The sequence below is a fragment of the Stegodyphus dumicola genome, chromosome 11, assembly GCF_044657685.1.
Source record: "Stegodyphus dumicola isolate Sdum_Otavi_A_Nest chromosome 11, ASM4465768v1".
In the NCBI taxonomy this organism is placed as follows: Eukaryota; Metazoa; Arthropoda; class Arachnida; order Araneae; family Eresidae; genus Stegodyphus; species Stegodyphus dumicola.
Genome location: NC_140778.1, coordinates 125,192,115 through 125,211,303, shown reverse-complemented (window position 1 = coordinate 125,211,303; position 19,189 = coordinate 125,192,115). Strand labels below are relative to the sequence as shown.

Sequence of the window (19,189 nt, the reverse complement as noted above, 5' to 3'; positions counted from 1 at the left end):
CCAACTTTGACGAACATTGGAAACCCTTTAAAAAATGCACAACGGGGGGGGGGGAACACAGCAAATAATTCTCCAAAACACAGCAAATAATTCTGAAGACAGTTACCTAAAATTCCAACCGTTTTATGCATTTAAAATACCAGTTAAAAGCTACGACTAAAAGAAACTGACGTTTGATAAACGTAATTGGCGAGTATTTTTACACGAAAATTGTTCTTCACTGTAGATAAGTACTGTATATTCGTAAATTTTTAAGACGTAGTCTAGACTTGCATAACGGGTACAAAAGACTAACGAAGCTACGAGCCATCAAGCATTCTAAGAAAAACTTAATTGCATAATTCTTTATCTGGATAATTTAATTGGTTGAAGAGGAAGTAAACTCAATTAAATGTTGGAGAGTTTTTATTGCTGAAGGAAAAGGGAAAGATATTAGCTTAATTAATAACTTGGTCAGAACTGGACAGGATATAAATTACAGTTTATAAACGCTATAAAATAGAGTCTATAAAATGATTTTTTTTTCTTAAATAGAGTTTTTTTCAATAAATAAATAAAAAAAAACTGGTGGCTTTCAGCTTTTAAATTACGCCCAAAGGAGGTTTTTTTAACCTATTGTGTGTTACCTTATTAAATATCATGTTCCATGGCACTTAACCATAAAATTCAATTCAACAGCATTATCTCAAAATATTTAAATGCAGCATATCTTTAGAACTTTCGATACACAGTCTCGCGCGCTGGAGATAAAAATGTTTTTTTTTTTTTTTTTTTTTTCGTACAGTATTGCCATTGCAGGCTTTGAAATCGTTGAGTTTGTTAATAAAAGAGTAGTTAAAGTTTTACAAAATATGAAATCAATAATAAAACAAAATACAAATTTGGGCTTTCGGATGCCCATAACCGGGTGGAGGACTGCGTTATTCAGAATTTAATGCTTCTAGGTACCGTTGGTTTTACACAGGGCGAGAAACATATATACATTTGTGCAGATTCTTCATTATTTAATTTCTGTAAATATAATGGAGGGATCTAATACATTCACTTTCCAAAAGTTAAGCACGAAGATGTAAAATGCAAAAAAAAAAAAAAAAAAAAAAAAAAATCAACACAAATGACTTTGATTGACACAAAATTCGGCAGGAAAATAACATATATATTTATGCATAAAACAAAATCAATAATTATATACAGAAATGAAAACAATATTATATTTTTGTAAGTTATCAGATAATGACATACTGGAGACTTAAACAGAATTATGTATAAAGTGAAAATAAACAGCATAAAATAAAAAAGGACCATTAATAGGGTATGTGATCCCCCCCTCGTCTGTATACAAAGTTTACACCTTGTGACCATGCTTTAAATTAGGTGGTCAACCACCGCAGAATTAAGCAATCGCCATTCTTCTTGTAGAGCAGTTTCCGGCTCAATAAGAGTGGCTGGAGGTAGAAAATGTGAAGATACAGCACGGCAGAGAGCATCCCAAAGATTTTCAATGGGATTAAGGTCAAGCGAATATGCTGGCCACGCCATACGCGCAATCCCTTCACTCTCCAGGTAGTCATCGACGATGTCAGCTCTATGGGGACGTGCGTTATCGTCCATTAAAACAAAAGTAGGGCCAACTGTTGCAGCGTACAATCTCATAATGGGTTTCTAGGACTTCATCTCCATACCAGACAGCTCTCAAAGAACCCCGTTTAAAGATCTGCAGGCCGGTGCAGTATCCTAATGAAATCCCTGCCCACACCATAATGCTTCCGCCTCGGAATGCGTTATGTTCCGCGATGTTTTGGGACTGATTGCGTGTTAGTTGTTCACGCTATATCCTTACACGCTTGTCATCTGGCTCCAGAGCAAATCTTGACTCATCAGTAAACATGACATTGCCCCAGTCAGACATATTCCAATTGTCATGTTCCCGGCAACCACTGTAATCGTGTCCCTCTTGATTGTACGACTAGAGGAACACTAACTCGAGGTACCCGGGCGCACAGTCCACTCATATGTAATCTTTGGCGTACAGTAGCTGCAGATATCGCCTTACCAATGGACGCTGTAACCATAGATGTCACACGTGTGGAGGTCGCTCTGCGATTCCGCTTGGCTACAATAGCAATACATCGATTTTCCGGGGGGTTGTAACCCTTGGGCGACCGGCTACGGGTCTTCCGACAACTGTCTGTGTGCTTTGGAATTGTTTCCATAAACGTGAAATTACAGAATGATGAACGCCGAAGAAAAGAGCAACATCTGTGATCGACTGTTCTGCTTCAAACCGCCCCACAGAACGCCAGCGCTCAGAATCTTCCATTCATCTTCCGGGAGTCATAGAAACACGTATGTCTTGAGAACAAATTGTAAGAAAGTTTTAAACACCTTCTATCAGCACTTTCAATCAACTTCTGTAACCCTTCATAAAGCTGGCTTCTTATAAGACTGCCTTTTTTGCATATTTCTTGACATAAAAGCGCGATTGGTTGTTACCTAACATATTTGCATATTTCCATCTACCTCTGCAGCGAATTGCATCCTCTTCAATTCTGATTGGCTTCCGGAAATTAGCATTTTCCTCTCCGTGCTTAACTTTTGGAAGTGAGTGTATTTGGTAGGAACAATTTTGAAAAATGTAAGACAAAATGAAATTAATAACCCTTCTGGGCGAACTGGCCCATGGGGCTAAAAATATTGGATTTTGCAACGTTATCTGTTAATCTCGTAAACAGTCTAAAATATGAAATTCGCTCTTTTTTTGGGGGGGGGCAAAGAATGGAAAATCGATAGCATTAACTTGTAGAGACATTAGGATATTTCGAAGCAGGAGTAACGAAAAATGAGCAATGCCCTCCTGGGAATCGAACCTCTCAAATACGCGTTGAGCGTGCTGAACGTTACACCACGAAGGCATGCTAAGCACACCTTATAAATTATTATAAGAGCGCTCTTACCTTATAAACTGTTATAAGAAAGAGCGCAGTTTAAATTTGCTTCACACAATAAGCTTTGTAGTTTAATTTGGAAGTGAATTTCATTTTAATTTGATCGATTTTATATTTAAATACAAAATTATCTTTCTCTAATAATTAGTTTGGTAAACTGTAATAACTATTATATAAAATATAATCAGTGATTATAAACATAGTAACATACAATAGTAATATAGTGGTATAGTAATATAATTAATAGTAATATAGTCTGGATTAACCAAGCAGGGCCTTGGGTAAGAAAAATTAAGTTTGTTCATTGCGAGAGGATACAAACTATCAACGTAAAACAAAACTATCTTCAGAAACACAGAAAAGGAAAAGAAAATTGCGATAACAGCAGTGACAGCAGATTTTTTTTTTGTTTGTTTGTTTGTTTTGTTTTTGTTTATGACTCCATCGTTCTAACTAAGGAATCAAGTTGGCATCAAGTTATGATGCACAGAACCACCTCCAATCCGTTGCAACTTACTTCTACTAAGTCATCGTATTACAATAATAACGCAGTCTTATCACAATAATAGAGCAATCTTATTATATATATATGTATCCCTTTAGTGTCAAACGTATATATATATATGTGTGTGTAATAGAAAAGGACTTAGCAATATTGATAGTGTAGAACATAGAAGTTTGACTCGGTAATGAAAAGGAGCCTGGCAGCCGAGTCAGATTAAGTCTTCATTTTATTTCAGTATATATGTTGCAGCCATAAACAACTTCTGCTTATTACAATATGTTTACATTTTTGATAGATTTGCAATAAAAAGAGAGCAATAGACTGCAGTCTAGCTGGGCCGAAAAGGGAGAAGTGAGTGCTCTATGTTCAGGACGAAATCTTAATTCAGACTGAGTTAAGCTTGGTTCTCAATGCATTTGGATTGGATAATTAATACCGGTGTAAAATTATTATTGGCTGTTTTAGTTTTAAAGAGAAATAATCTCGAAACACACACACATATATATATGTATATATATATATATATATATCTTTAATATATGCGGCTTAAGTGTCTGTTTGATGCCGATAGTTTATTGGTTGTTTGCGTAACTGTACTAGCCAATGGGGTGAAGTTGCCACAGCATTTAAATAGTCCACATACACTGATGGCATACATGCAGTTATCATTGTTTTAATTAAACTAGCATGGCATTTAAGTACATTTAAATATTTCTAATTCATACAATTGTTGCTTATAATGCATTTAACTGTATTTACGTATGAATTACCTGAAAACTTGCAAAGGTTGAGAAATTAAAGGAGACGAAACCAACTAACGAGTTGTGCGTAGTACATCTCATCAGGTAGTTTTATCCAAACTCCTATGCTAAATATCCTTCCGCGTAAAGAGTTTAAAATTTTGCCCGATTTTATTCCGACATTGTATTTTAAACTGAATTTTCAGCTGAAAGCAAATTGAGCGTGTCAGGGCGAACGTGAACATTTGTTTGCATTAGCAATCATCTGTTTTTGAAATGGTTTATAACTGAACGCAAATTCAGCGTGTCAGGGAGAAGGTGAACATTTGTTTGCATGTTGTGTACAAAGAGATCTTTGAGATGTGAATTAACATTTTAATCACCTTTATTTATTGAGCTAGCGGTGGATTTTAAGAAATGTACCTCCAGTGGTTTCCTTCATTGTACTCTACTTTAAGCAATTAAGCAAGTAGAAGGGGGAACGCCGTGGGGTAGTAAGCGAAGGGGCGTCCTCGCCGCCTGCCCTGGGTAATTCAGTTTGAATTAGCAGACACTTTTGCGCAAATCATTTTAATTACAATTTATAACATCTAGAACAGCGGTCATTTCGTATGACCGCCAGACTTTCTAGTATATATATATATATATATATATAGTACGTTTAGCATAGGGCAGGTGCACAGGTAGATGTTACAACAGTCCCATACAAAAAATTTCAGCTGCAAATCGTTTTTGAGTTATGAGAGATACATACGTACCTACGTACAGACGTCACAGAAATCACTTTTAAATCTACTGTACAATTCATTTTGGAGAAGAGTCCTTTATTCTGTCCGTACATACAGACGTCACGGAAAAAAAAATCGTACAAATAGATTTGGGAACGTTTAAAATGGGTATTTCAATCTTTTGCGACTACAATAATTTCCTTTCTTCGTGAAAGGAAGTAAAAATCAAGTGTACCACCCTTAATTCTCTGTTTTTATTGACTTCTATCGAAATATAAAAACAAACAAAATGTAAATAAAAACGAATAAAGGTATGTTTTCAGGTAAGGAAAGAACATACAGAGGGACAGGAAGAACTAGAGGAAAAAAAAAAAGGGCACTTTTCCTTAAGAAAACGTGTGAATATTAATTTAGTTTAATTTGGAAAGCCCTTTTAACTTGGAGTTTATTCCTAATTTTTAGATAAGCAAGATAAGAAAGATAAAAAAGATAAATCGAACAAAGGGTGAAATCGGAAGATAAAAAGATAAAAGGTAAATTAATTATTAAGAAAGACATTGGACAGAAAAATATAAAATTAGTGTAAAACTGATAAATTGTTTTCAGAGATATCTGATATATATATAGTGATGGAAAATTCATGTTTTGAGTTTTTTATGAAGTTGCTAATTGTAATGCTTACCTTCCGTTGAAAAGATAAATGTTTTTAACAGGCTCTAGTTCGAACGAAAAATAATTTTTTTTACAAACAATGGAAATTATAATTAATTATTACACCTTTATATTAAAATACTCGGTTTAATATATTTCTTTTCTTTCTGCATTACAGTAATTACTCTCTTCCAGCTTTTTATCTAAAACTTCTCCCATTTATAAAACGATTATGTAACTTAACTAACGTAATTTATCTAATGTGCGTAATGCATTATTGACATGCTGTCAAAGCATTATAATGCGTTTTCATTCGACGTGCAGACTTAATTATCGTGCATCTGATGAATTTTTAATTTAAATAAATATATTTCAGGCTATGTTTTCACCAATTCAAAACTCTGAAAATTAAACTAAAATGTAGAGTTTAGTTAGATGTATGCGAAAGATTTGTAAATAGGTCAGTGTTCACTTTAATATTGCGTTTAACTTGAATATAGGTTTCTATACCGTATATCAATTTCATATTTACATCTCTGCAACAATATTTATAATTTAACATTGGCTCTCGGTAATTCTTCAGAGAGACTTGAGTCTAATTAGATTAAGGCTACTATTATTAAAAATTCTATAAAGAAAACGTCACATATGTTGAATAATATTCATAATATGATAATTCATAATATGATGTTTAGGTTTAGTTATTGTCATAATGGGAAAATTAACTAGAAAAAAGAAGTTTTTATTATTAACCACTTCACTATTTCTCCCGAGACAGACTCACCGATTTGAAAAGTGTCTTCAGGTGTCAGTAACGACACACACTCGTTGGGTTTAAATGTGAACTGGATCGTTACGCCCGACAGACACTCGTTGTTTCGTCTTTTCCAACTCCCAGAATGCAGCGAAAATGAAAAAAGGTGATTAATACCTTATTTGGTCAAGCCGTTTCCGCAGCGGGTTTGTATCAGGGTCACACAAAGCAAAGTTCACCCAAAAAGAGGAGAAACGGGAATGCACTTCGGGCTTCCTTTCATCTAACTATCATCAGTAACAGCTGGTTAAAAAGGATGCTTTTAGGCGATCGTCTTTGCTGATTTTCAGACGAGATACTAGGGAACACAAAAGAATTTTTCTCCAGGCTATGTAGACAATATTCAATATCCTAGGTGACAAGTAGGTGGTTTTCTAAATATGTCTTTACACTGCTGAAAGGTAAGAAAACATTTCTAAGGTTAGTTTATCCAAGGAGTTTATCTTTCGAGTGGAAAAGAGAAGGAAATATTTTTGTAGGAAGGCGAAGTGTTTAAGAATATGTTGAAGGAAATATGTGGAGGGAATAAATCGCATAATCCTGCTATTCGCAAGCGCATCGTAAATGATTCAGACTAAATATTCTAAAAGAGGAGAAAATTTGTTCTCTCAGTCACAAAATGCGATTCTAAAATCGAAAACTCTAAATTTCAAAAGCCTACAGTTATTCCTTCAAATTTAAGTGAACGCAGGAATCACCTAATTCTCAGAAAGTAAACTGAATTTTCAACAGGAAATCAAATGAATTTCAATATCATCTCCAATTCCTTATGCTCTGTTAAAGCAGAATTACTGCGCTGAACACGTAACCGATGAGCTCTGTGTCAGTTACAGTTAGCTCTACAATTGTTTAAAAACCTACCCTTAATTTAAGAATAGATTTTGTTTCCAACTCAGCGTAGCTGTGGGTCAACAATATTTAAATTTCAAAATAACTTATTGACAGATGTCAGAAGATGATTCGTGCGGTATCGAAGACCTTGCAGGAAATCTGCTGTCCTAGCCTACAATGATGTCAAGAGTCAATGATGTCAAGAGTTTATTGTAAGCATTTCAATGATGGTATTCACGCGCAGGTAAGTCTGCGAAAAGGCAGGACATTTGCAACTGACATTTTGAGCACTTATCCATTCAAACAACTGGTAAAAACCAGCAAATGAATTGCATGGCATGAAATCTTGCGGACCATCACAAAGTGATTTGACAAAGAACTTATCAATTGCCATCTTTTTTTCTATTTGATCTGACAGTAGAGTATATTTTTGTATCCAAGTTCTCATATTTTGTCGTGAACCCTGAGACTATGAATATGAAGACAGTGGAACTGAAAGCTAGAACCAATGAATTGTACAGCATGGTCTATGGAAGCAAGGACCCTGTTACTTCGAAGTGACAAAATGTTAGAATGTGAGACAGGTCCTATAAAATCTATGGACACTTCCTTTTTGCAAGTTAATTTTGAACGTAATGGTAAAACCACGTTCGCATATATTCGACTTACCGATCACGTGAAGCAATTATTGATAAGTATGTGGTATGAGGTCATCCTCGCATATGAATCTCTAGCATATGGGGGGGGTGAATAGTAATTCCGCAAAATGCAAAATGTCATATGTCTTTGCTTGCCGAAGGATTGATTGTTAATGGGCGATATTCTCGGCTCACAATGAAACTTAGAACTTGGAGGATGGTTTGAAGAAGATTTATCTACTTGAATTTGGCCTTCAAAGTTTCTTTGTATGAAACTGCCACCTGAAGTACTCGAGAATTGCTATGAAAATAAGCATAGTAGTACCATCTAGTGAAAGACAGCTGTGATCTGTTCTGTAAGTGTGGATCACAGATGATAGATCACTGGTGCGGATGGCTATCGTTGCAAAACGGTATGTGGATATGTGGATGGTTATCGTTGCAGAACGGTATGTGGATATGTGGATGGTTATCGTTGCAGAACAGTATGTGGATATGTGGATGGCTATCGTTGCAGAAGGTATGTGGATATGTGGATGGTTATCGTTGCAGAACGGTATGTGGATATGTGGATGGTTATCGTTGCAGAACGGTATGTGGATATGTGGATGGTTATCGCTGCTGCAGAACAGTAATTTGGATGGAGTGAACCAGCAAACTGCTGACTTTGTAACCATGACTTATAAGTCACTGCTAACGGCTCTCGAGAAAGACAAACCTATTATTAAGCACCTTTATCGTAACTTTTCCTATAAATATGCAAGTAAATTTCTTAATTGAAGAAATAGAAAATTCCAGAGGACATTTATCTAAATATTGAAAACAATGTCGTTGAAATCCTAAACTGGATTTCTCTGGTCCTAAAAAAGAGATGTTTAAATTCTAAAAAATGTGACGGTGAAAGTTTCTGCGAAATAACAGGGCATAATATTTTTACACATATTTACAGAAAAAATCATTGTCAACTATGTGCATCATTTAGTAGTAAAATCTAATTGGCTATTATAGCAATAAATTTAGAACATTTGTTTTCTTACCGCACGGAAGAACCAATTGTGCTGCAAAATTAAAAGTGAGACGAACGAAACGAACACAAGGGGCGGTGTCTACTGGGGAAAGTCCACCATCGTTGCTACTACGCCACGAGTCAGCCGTGACGTCACTCCAACGAAAGGGATCTTGATTGGCTGGACTAATAAGGCACTGATTGGTGGCAGAACTTCACTGCCGCCAGTTATTATAGTTAGCTGTAAAAAATGAAATATTCAAAATTAATGCAGTACTAAAATTTTATTACACTACTTCATACACTTTTAATGGATCAAGCGTTTTTAGTTGATAATTGGCAATAGTTAACTGCATAATAAAAATTGGAAATAACATACAAAATAAAACTCAGAAAGAGTACTAGAAATAACAACAGAAATTGGCTCACATTTTGATGAAATTTTTATATAGACTTTTTCAAAGAACCTATACTCATATCCACTATTATTTTGTTATCCATTTTCCAAAATGTGTTTACTATTTCAAATGAAAAAGATTTACTGATTGTGAACTATAACTATCCGTCAGCCTTGAATTTATTACATTACGTTTTGTAGAATAAAAGTGGCATTATCAGAAACCACAGTTTTTTTAAAACACTTTACCCTTATGCTATTGAACTTGTGTGAATCTGGATAAACAATAATAAAAAAATAATTATAATACGAATATTATATGTGATATTATTCCCAAAAGATGGTTACAAGTTGAACCTGGACATGTATTTCCAACTGCAAAATTTCTCAAACATGATAGGATTTTATGAACTTGCAGCTTTGGGGATAAGAAGATTCTGTAAACCCAAAATATGATTTTTATGTAATCCATGTGAAAAACACAAAAATTGGGTAAAATAAACATAAAAATTGGGTAAAATAAACATTAACGTTTTAAAAAAATAAACATTAATACATTTATTTGGAAAAATATGTATTAATGTTTATTTTTTTATATAGACTTTTCATTTATTTGGATATTATTTATTTTCCAAATAAATGTATTAATGTTTCTTTTTTTAAAACGTAATGTTTATTTTATTATTTTCCAAATAAATGTATTAACGGTCATAAAATTATGTGCGAAGTTATAATTAGTGGTGTTTTGTTTGATACTGAATCGTTAATCTCCAAAGCGAGTAACTTAGTTATGCAGTTTATTCTTAAGTTTAACAAAAATCTAGTTGATTTTGCTTAGCTTTAGACATTCAAAAGTGATATAAATTTGCTCCTGAATATCTTCGCAAATTCAACATTTATAAATATGGATCTTGTTTGCGTTTAACTTGTCAAAGCATAGCAAAAGTGTAACCTTTTGGACATTTTCATCTATAGGGACCATGAAAAGGTTAGATTTTTATCTCCGCTGCTGAAACTGTGGCCATAAAAATCTAAGCAAATATTTTTCAGTTTATTAAAATATAATGTGTTTATTTTTTTATTCTAAAACTGTATATCACATGTTTCTAATTTTCTAAAAATAATTTAGCCAATATGTTACAAAGAACCAAAAACACAAAATGCTAATAGAAAAGCTACTGGTTATTATTTAGTTTTGAGAAAGCATTAATGATGTAATCGAAGGGGGAACTGTTTGAGAATGATGAGACAATACATTTGACAAGCTCAAAAACAGAACATTAAATTCTGTGATTGCTGTAATTGCTCATAATTTGACATTTAATCCTGTAAACTGAATCAAAATTATAACACATGTTATCATAACTTCTTTATTGCCATAATCAGGAACATAAAAGTTTTTAAGTAATATTCTATTTTTAGATTTGTAAGTATATAATTTTTTTTTTTTTTTTCTAAACTTCAGTCTTCAAATTTCAGTGCTATGTTGTAAAACTAAAATATTAAAAAGAGTGTCGTGTTTCATTCTTAACAAAGGTAATTTTTCAAATAATAACCTAATCTCACCAGGAAGCCTAAGTTATTTGCGCTACACGCATAAGTGGAATATGAAGGTAGCTACAGACTATTTGCTTATATTTCCATACCGTACTTTTTTAGATACTTAATTCTTTTTTAATTGTAATTATTCAGTTTTTTGAAAATAAATGATTTACTCTCATTAAATAAATTACTTTCCATTAAATTTGTAATGCATTGAATAAGGAAAGAATTTTGAGTATTATCCACACCAAATTCTTTGCCGTTTTATTTGATTTCTTATACACCATCAGTTCTCGCCAAACGTTTTAGTTTATTATATGAACAATAGAGGGCAGCACAAGAAGCTAAAGAATTGCTGAATTAACTTTAACTCGCTCATTTGACACAAGATGGCAGCACGAGTACATAGCTTGAGAGTGGACAATTTTTAATTTTCTCAGTTTCATCGCAACTTACCCGCAAGCGAAAAGTTTTTTTAATCAAGCTTTGAGTAAGTATATAATTAACTTTAAAACAAAGTAATTAAAAGTAAAAATATTTTACTGAATTAGTTTGTGGTACACGGGTCTACAACACTGCGAAGAAATTCGAGGGAGATTCTTTCTTACAATTATCTTTATAAAACTATTTAATTAAGCAACCAATATCTTCAATGTGTTACTTCCATTTAATAACAGAGTACATAAAATTATGTGTTTTTGTTTTTTAACAAATAATATTTAAATATAATTTATAATTTTATTTATAATAGATTTTGATACAATTTTTGCATGTTAATTTTCAGAGGAAATTTTTCGATTATTCTGAGTGCTGGAATAGGAAATGCTAAGATTCGACAGAGAAATTCGGCTTAAACTTTTTTGATCACCTTATAATAAAAGCGTATTGAATAAACGTTTTCAACAACACTAATTTTAAAATATAACAGTTTTAAATATGATTAATAAATCAGAAAGTTTCAGATTTTAAATTACTTCCAAAGGAACGTTTTTTTTACCATTTTGTGTATTATCTTTATTTATCAAATGTCATATTCTTCGGGTTAAACCATAAAATTCAATTCAACAGCAATATAGCAAAATCATTTTAAAATGAGCATCCCTTTAGAATTTCCGATACAGAGTCTCGCGCGCTGGAGATAATTATTTTTTTCCCCGTACAGTGTTGCCATTGCTGTCTTTGAAATCGTTTAGTTTTTTAATCAAAAATTCGTTGAAGTGTTACAAAAAATGAAGTAGGTAATAAAACAAATTTCAAATTCTAATTAGGGCTTCCACATCTTCAAATTCTATGGAAAATTACGTTATTCGAATTTTGAGGAGTCTAGGTACCGTTGTTTTCAGTGCGAGAAACATACATACATTCCTGCAGATTCTTCTTTATGTAATTTTTTTAAAATATAATACAAAGTGAGAATATTTGGCGAAAAACATTTGGAAAGTGAAACAACGCTTATCGTGAATCGACATAAAATGCCAAAACGAAATTAATAGTCCTTCCAGGCAAATTGCCTCTTTGGACTCACAACAGGTGAAACGGAAAATATTTTTCTACTATATTGTCACAAAGTATATTAATACTACATACTGTGTAAATGTTAAATTTTAAAGCTAAATATAAATGCATGTAAACAATAGTTCTAATTTCACAGCTTAGTATAATTCTAACAAATTGTTTCTGACTAATGTTATCTGTATCGGCTGAGAATAAATAACTTGGATTGTGATTTACAAACCTTTAAATAAAATATACAGAATTATCCTAAGAAAGCAAACGGTTTCATAGCACTATGCTAAGAGAGTTATATAATACTCTCTAAGAAAATAATACTCTGCTCAGAGTATCTGTTAAGTAATATAAGAGAGATAAATAATTCTATAAAATACTTTACAGAATTATGATAAGAAAGCAAACGATTTTATAGCACTCTGGTAAGAGAGTTAAATATTTTAAAAACTAAATTCATAAATTAAAATTTTTTCCACATTTGGAAGACCTCAAATAAAAAGGTGAAATATTACAGAGAATAAGACAATAAGTAAGGCAGAGAAATACAGACATGAAATATAAAGACACTTAGATATATAAAAATCTGATAAAATCAAAAAAGCCACTTAGATTATTGATGCTTTCGAAAATGTATATTTTAGTAATCGTTTCGGAAATTTAAATTAATGACCTGGTACTTTTCCGTTTCGCCGGCGCAAATCTCGCCAAATAGACTTTATTGGCGACAACATACAGTATACACATAAAAAATATGAAAAAAATGTTAGTTCTAAGAATTCTTTTTTTGAAGACCTAAACATTTAATATCGCTTAAAATTTTGTAAAAAGCCAATAAATAAAGACAATAAATTTGCAAAAAGACATTAATTGAAGAATTTACTATGCTTTCATGGTTCAACATCCTGATTCGCCGGTTTATATCACGTGACCCCAAGCGATCTCATCTCGCGTAAATTACTCTACAAAAATCTAATGCTCTCAGTAATTATCTGCATTAATTTCAAGTTAAATCTTAATTTGGAACACAAGTTTAAATGCAAGAAATATTTCAATTCGTACGAATAGCTTACTCAGAAATTATGTAAAACTGCAGTGCCTTACTTCGCTAATGCATTCTCGTTAGAATTGATGAATTTAACCCTTAACTTTACCTTTTCTATATTTTCGGCTTCGGGTAAGCGCTGTGATTGCATCCTAATTGACTTAATTTCCGAAATGGCCTTAGACATAAAACTGAACTATCTGATAAAAATGTAAAAATGATAGGTGAATCTTTGCATTATGGTAACTTGGGGATTTTTTGGCGAAAATTTGGCGACAAACTCTGCTACAGCAACCTGCTAGTTTTGTTTTGGACGCCATTGCGTTTTAACGAAGTAAAGGCATGTGTTTTTGTTTTTTACTCAACATTTTTTCCGACAATCTGCTAGCCAAATTACGCTTATACTAGAACTTTTATGGAACAAAAATGCTTAATCATGACGAAGATTAGGTGCGAAATTGGGAGAAAGTGCAGAATCGCAAACTGCTTGCCGCGTTTTTAAGAATTGCACATACGCAGTATCCATGTACACGTCGTCCTATTTTCACTTAAAAAAAACATCTCAGAATTGCACAAAAATGGCATTGCGGACACTCTTGAATTTGAATGAATGTATCTGTGAACAAACACATCGACCTATTTTCACTTAAAAAGGCAAAGAAAATTGACAAAAACCCAATTCTTTTCACTCTTGTAAAAAGCGCCAAACAAATAAGTGGGCGATTCTGCACTTTAGCAGCGAAATTGTTTCTAAGTGCTTATTAGCTAAAATCACGATCGGAATTTTTCGGAAAATGTCACATGACATGTCTCATGATCTCTCATTTCTCTGAGACAAAATAATCTGTGATTCGAACTGTGTATTTCTCAGATTATTGCTTATTGACTAGAAGTCCTAGCTAGTAACCTTTATCGCGTTACCAAAATGTCGCCAAACTACCTGTTACCATATTCTAAAGATTAGCCATATGATAATAAGGAAACAATAAACATACAAAAATTAGATTTTTACATGTACCAAAAGCTGTTTATTTACAAGAAATGGCACAACCTTATGAACTTAAAAATTCTCATTATCGGATAACATGAAAAGTTCGTCATGTTCGTCTTCCATTATATCTTCAGGCACATCATCAAATTCTATTTCATCTTCACCATATCTTCAGGCACATCATCAAATTCTATTTCATCTTCACCATCATTGTTATTTTGCTGCATATGTAAATAACCGTCATACATTCAATCTTTCATCAACGCTAAAAATCCTCCCTTTTGGACAATTTCCATTTTCTTTCGCAAACTGAATGACCTTTGCCACTGAAACCAGCATCATGTTGTTCTGTTTAGCACCAGTCGTATTTACTCCTAAACAGAACAGTAGATCAACATTAAAGCCTTTGATGTTTAGTTTAGAATCACGGTTTCAAATGACTACAAAAATCCTCTGATTCCTAATTCCGCGAATTCACTCAGGTTGGAACGGCATTCTTACCCCAAATTCTGTCCCCTTTTTCTTAAAATTGTAGAATAACATTCTTGAGCACACCTGAATCAATTACTACCCACTCTTTTCGCAGAATTATTTACTCTCTTGAGCACATCCACCCACACCCTTATTGGTCCCCTTATCGTTTGTCAGTTCAGTATACCACTGTTCGAACGCGAGGGAAAAATCTTCGAAAGAAAGACTTCAAATGATAAGAGCATCGCACGTTTATCTTCCAGTTTCTTCCTAAAGAAAAGCGTATGCGTTATACGGCTTTTATACGTAAAAATTAATAAATGTAATTTGAAATTATAGGTACACGCTGTACACCGCTGGGCGTTATACGCCGGAATATACGGTAACGGTAATTAGAAATACCTACAAAATTTTCCAACTATTCTGTATTTTTATCTAGCCTTTCTTGATGCATTTATGGATTTTTACATCTAATAAGTATTTTTTATTAAAAAAAAGGTAATTTTAGTTTCAAAAGTTCTAAAAATGTATTTAAGTTCTTCGCTATCGTAGGGAATAATTTTATTAATTTATAAAGTGCAAATGGATTCGAAAAATTCTCTTCTCCATTTTTACTATTGCCATTCTTAAAAAAATAAACTTAAGAAAAGAAAAAAGATTGATATCTTTTAATTGTCTGCATGCGATATATTTTAAAATTTGAGCCACTACAAACTATGCATCTTTTTCGTGATAGTTTATTCCTATCAAAATAAGAAGTAAAAAACATCTTACCTTGATAAAATAAGGAATTGTGCATTGTTGGACAGCTTTGCCCCTGTAAAAAACAAAGAACATAATTTTCAAAAACTGAATCATTTAAAATCAAATTAGTAACGTGAAGCAATTTCCCATCCATTTCCAATAAAGGAAGAGTTTCTTTAAATATTTCATTTGTCTATAATTAAGCTATCAAATTAATCTTGCTTATAATTTGATAATCGATATACACATGCTTCATCATTAATAAAAAGAATGAAGAAACCATCATTGGATCAGATGTCGATGACAAGAGGTTAAATGAAATTTGACAAGCTAATAACAGGTTTTGAAATACTTGATGACGTGCTTCATCTTTTGCTACGTCATTCGTCATTTATACGTTATTTATTAACAAGTAAATGCGATTCTTGTTAGAGTTACTTAATAATAAAGGCGGAGTTACTTAATTTTGAAATCCGTCGAGATCTCTATGAAAATAATGAAGGTACGAAATTAGAATATTTATATTGAATATATATATATATATTCCTTATATATATATCAAGCAAGGTAGTAATTACAATTTTGAAAAACTAATTTTGGTCTAGAAAACATCTTGCGCAATATGCTGCAAAATAAGTAAAATATAAAAATTGTAGTAAGCTTGCCTAAAAGTCACCAAGAGCTGCTGCTCCAAAAAGTTCAACACGTTTTAAAAAATTAACACATATGAAAATCAAACCATTAAACATGTAAAACATTAAAAAAACAGAATCAGATAAAAAAAAAGTAAGCGGAAAATGGTAAATTAGCCCAACTCGACTTCCAAACTGGCTTTTCAAGGGAAATTTAATTTATTTGAATGTCGAATCAAGCTAACCCCATTACGAGTTTCGCCGAAACAGACAATTGAAACTTTTTCGCTACAAAAATTTTTTTTAAAAATTTGAAATATATTCCTTAGATATATATATATATATATATTCCTTATATATATAAGTTTCTAAGAATATAATTGAAACAGAAATTGTAAAGCTAACAAGTAATGAGACGTAAGACCAATTTAGTCTTAAAAATTTTTTGCGCATAATGCTGCAAAAAGATATGTAAAATTTGAATTTTTCACTAAAGTATTTTATTATTTCGCTTACTTTTCAATTCTTTGATTAGAATTCTCTCTGTTTAAGATGCAAGATTTTAATTAGAATTTACTTTTCTTGCTTCGGGGAGGGGACATAATTTTCGAGTGAACTATTATAATTAAAATACATTGAAATGGTTCATCGGCTAATTCTGGATACAGAAAAGCAAGGAGTTTCGTAGAAGAGTGATTTCAATGGATTTCAGTGTTCCTCCTCCTGACGAAGTGTCATTGAAGGTGATTGAATTCCTCTTTTATTATGTTCTTTTTTTCTTTAAATTTCTTTGATTTTTTGAATTGGAGTATTGCTTTTTTGAAGAGCTTTGGCTTTAATATTTGTTAAATTCTTTATTGCCTTTATAGAATTATTTGAAATTTACTAATTATGAATTTCAATTTTCGGTTTTTGTGAAGAATTGGTTCTAAATTTCTTACTTTATGTCTTTACTGATAATTTTCTAGCAGCTTAATGCGCGAAAATACTAGGCATGATTATATATATTTTTTATAAACTGTTTTCTAATTATATATATATATATATATATAAAAGGAACCGTCGAGCGAACAAAACATCCGGGTTTCGAAAGATTGAATACATCGGTATGGAGATAAGGCTACAAACTACTACTAAAGTGGGGCGTAGGATGTAAATAATAGAAGTAAGGTGAAAAATTTCCTAAGTGTGAGAAGACCTGTCATGTCCGGGTAGCTTAAAGAAGAATCTGCACAAATTATGTTTCAAAATAAATAAATGCTAGGGAAAATAAAATAAATGAAATGCTAATATATAAATGCAAACAAAAATTGAATACACTGAATAAAAGTAAAAACTATCAAGGGAATACAGTTTACTAATAAAATAGCCAACAGAGTGGATAATTATGTACGGAAGAGGAAGGAGAAAATTATGCGAATATTTAAAAAAAAAATTGAGATTTTAAAAATTAGCAATAAAAAGCTAAGGGAGGGAATACGTCAGGAAATGTGGTATTATTTATCATAATATTGTCACGAATTTTATACATATGTAAATAATTTTAGTGAAATTATATGTGAAATTGTTGAATTTTTTGTTTAATCAAAAAGACGATGCTCTACCGGAAAAATAACAACACAGGGGCAAGTCTACTAACAATCAATAAATTGGTATCTTGCTATATTGGCGAGATACTGCCCAGCTGGCGACAGTTTTGGCGAGAAATCAGTGTCGCTAAAAGGGTGACCGCTTCGCGACATTTTGTTGCGGTCCCTGTGTAACTGTAATTTATTCAATTTATTTCAATTTAAATAAAAATTACGAGATATCTATTTATTAAATGCGCTTGCTCCTGTATTTTTACTTTTCGTTGAAGCTTTCTGTGAAAACTCATCACGCACTGCATTACACGGGGAAGCAAAAAACAATTTTAATTTCAATTCTACCAAAAATAAATAACTAAATACAAAATCCATGACAAAATGTTTTTTTTTTTTTTTTTGTACATCTTCTATACAATGCGTTGTATATTGCAATAAATTTATCATTGCTTCCTTATCGAATAGTGTTTCTATTGTAGGCATAAAATGATAATATTACATACTTATTTAAAAGGGCAGCAGTTATAGTTTTGTAATGCAATAGATTTGTAACAACATATTGCACTTTCTTTAGAAGATAATCTCAATTAGTGCATGGACTATTCTTACGCACGAACAGTTCATTTTCGGAAAATTCTGAATGAACAACTCATTTATGAAAAACTTTACCAAACATGGACATATTACGTCATGAAAAGATAAACTCTGACGTAGCTAGCACAATTTCAAAGAAGACCCTTTATTTCCGTGTCATAATATGCAACATTTTAATGCCTTTCAGTAGGCGTACTAAAAAAGGAAACGCGTCATATCTTGCAGTTATTTTCCAAGTTTGTGTACCTGTTCCCATGCAACAGCATGGTTTTTTTCGCTCGAAGCATAATTATGTACACAGACTCAGCGTGTACCTTATTTCCTTTTCACCTCTTGAGGCAACCGATATGTGGTTGGCGATGAATTCCAGATTTCTACCGTAGCGCCATCTAGTGGAAAGTGCGGGTAATAGAATCAGCAGGAGCGGTATAATATTATCACACGCCAAGTTATAATGTCAAATAGGATGTCTTCATGATTTATGTATGAACTCGAATTTTCGGCCACTTTCTTTTTTCAGGAATATGTCACTTGGGAATTAGGGTCATGTTTCTATTAGCTGATCCTATTCCGTTTGCAGGGAACAGAAATTTTTGAGTCTCGTTTGCCAGTGGAATTTTGCAACCGTTTTTAAGTGTTAACTTTATTTTTACTGAGACGGTTAACATGGAGTGATTGAATTTCACTTGTGTAAGTTTGGAATTAAATATTTGTGAGATGTATAATTTTAATTTTTTTTTTCCTATTCCAAAAGAGCTTTTATCAAGGAGGAGGTATTCGAAGCTTCGAACCCAACAAATCTTAAAAATAAAATTAAAAAGAAGTC

The 19,189-nt window shown here is 32.4% G+C and overlaps 1 protein-coding gene across 2 annotated transcripts in view; it reads right to left on the bottom strand.

The window, feature by feature from the left end:
• Nucleotides 1–19,189, bottom strand: part of LOC118183673 (carbonic anhydrase-related protein 10-like) — a 1,099,923-nt gene that overhangs the window by 9,403 nt on the left and 1,071,331 nt on the right. For both annotated transcript variants that reach the window (XM_085827194.1, XM_085827193.1), the window contains exons 9-10: nt 15,585–15,627; nt 8,890–9,099 (exon numbers count right to left, since the gene is read on the bottom strand). In XM_085827194.1, the coding sequence (XP_085683320.1) occupies nt 9,074–9,099; nt 15,585–15,627 (69 nt within the window). In that variant the 3' untranslated portion in view covers nt 8,890–9,073. The remainder of the gene's footprint in view (nt 1–8,889; nt 9,100–15,584; nt 15,628–19,189) is intronic.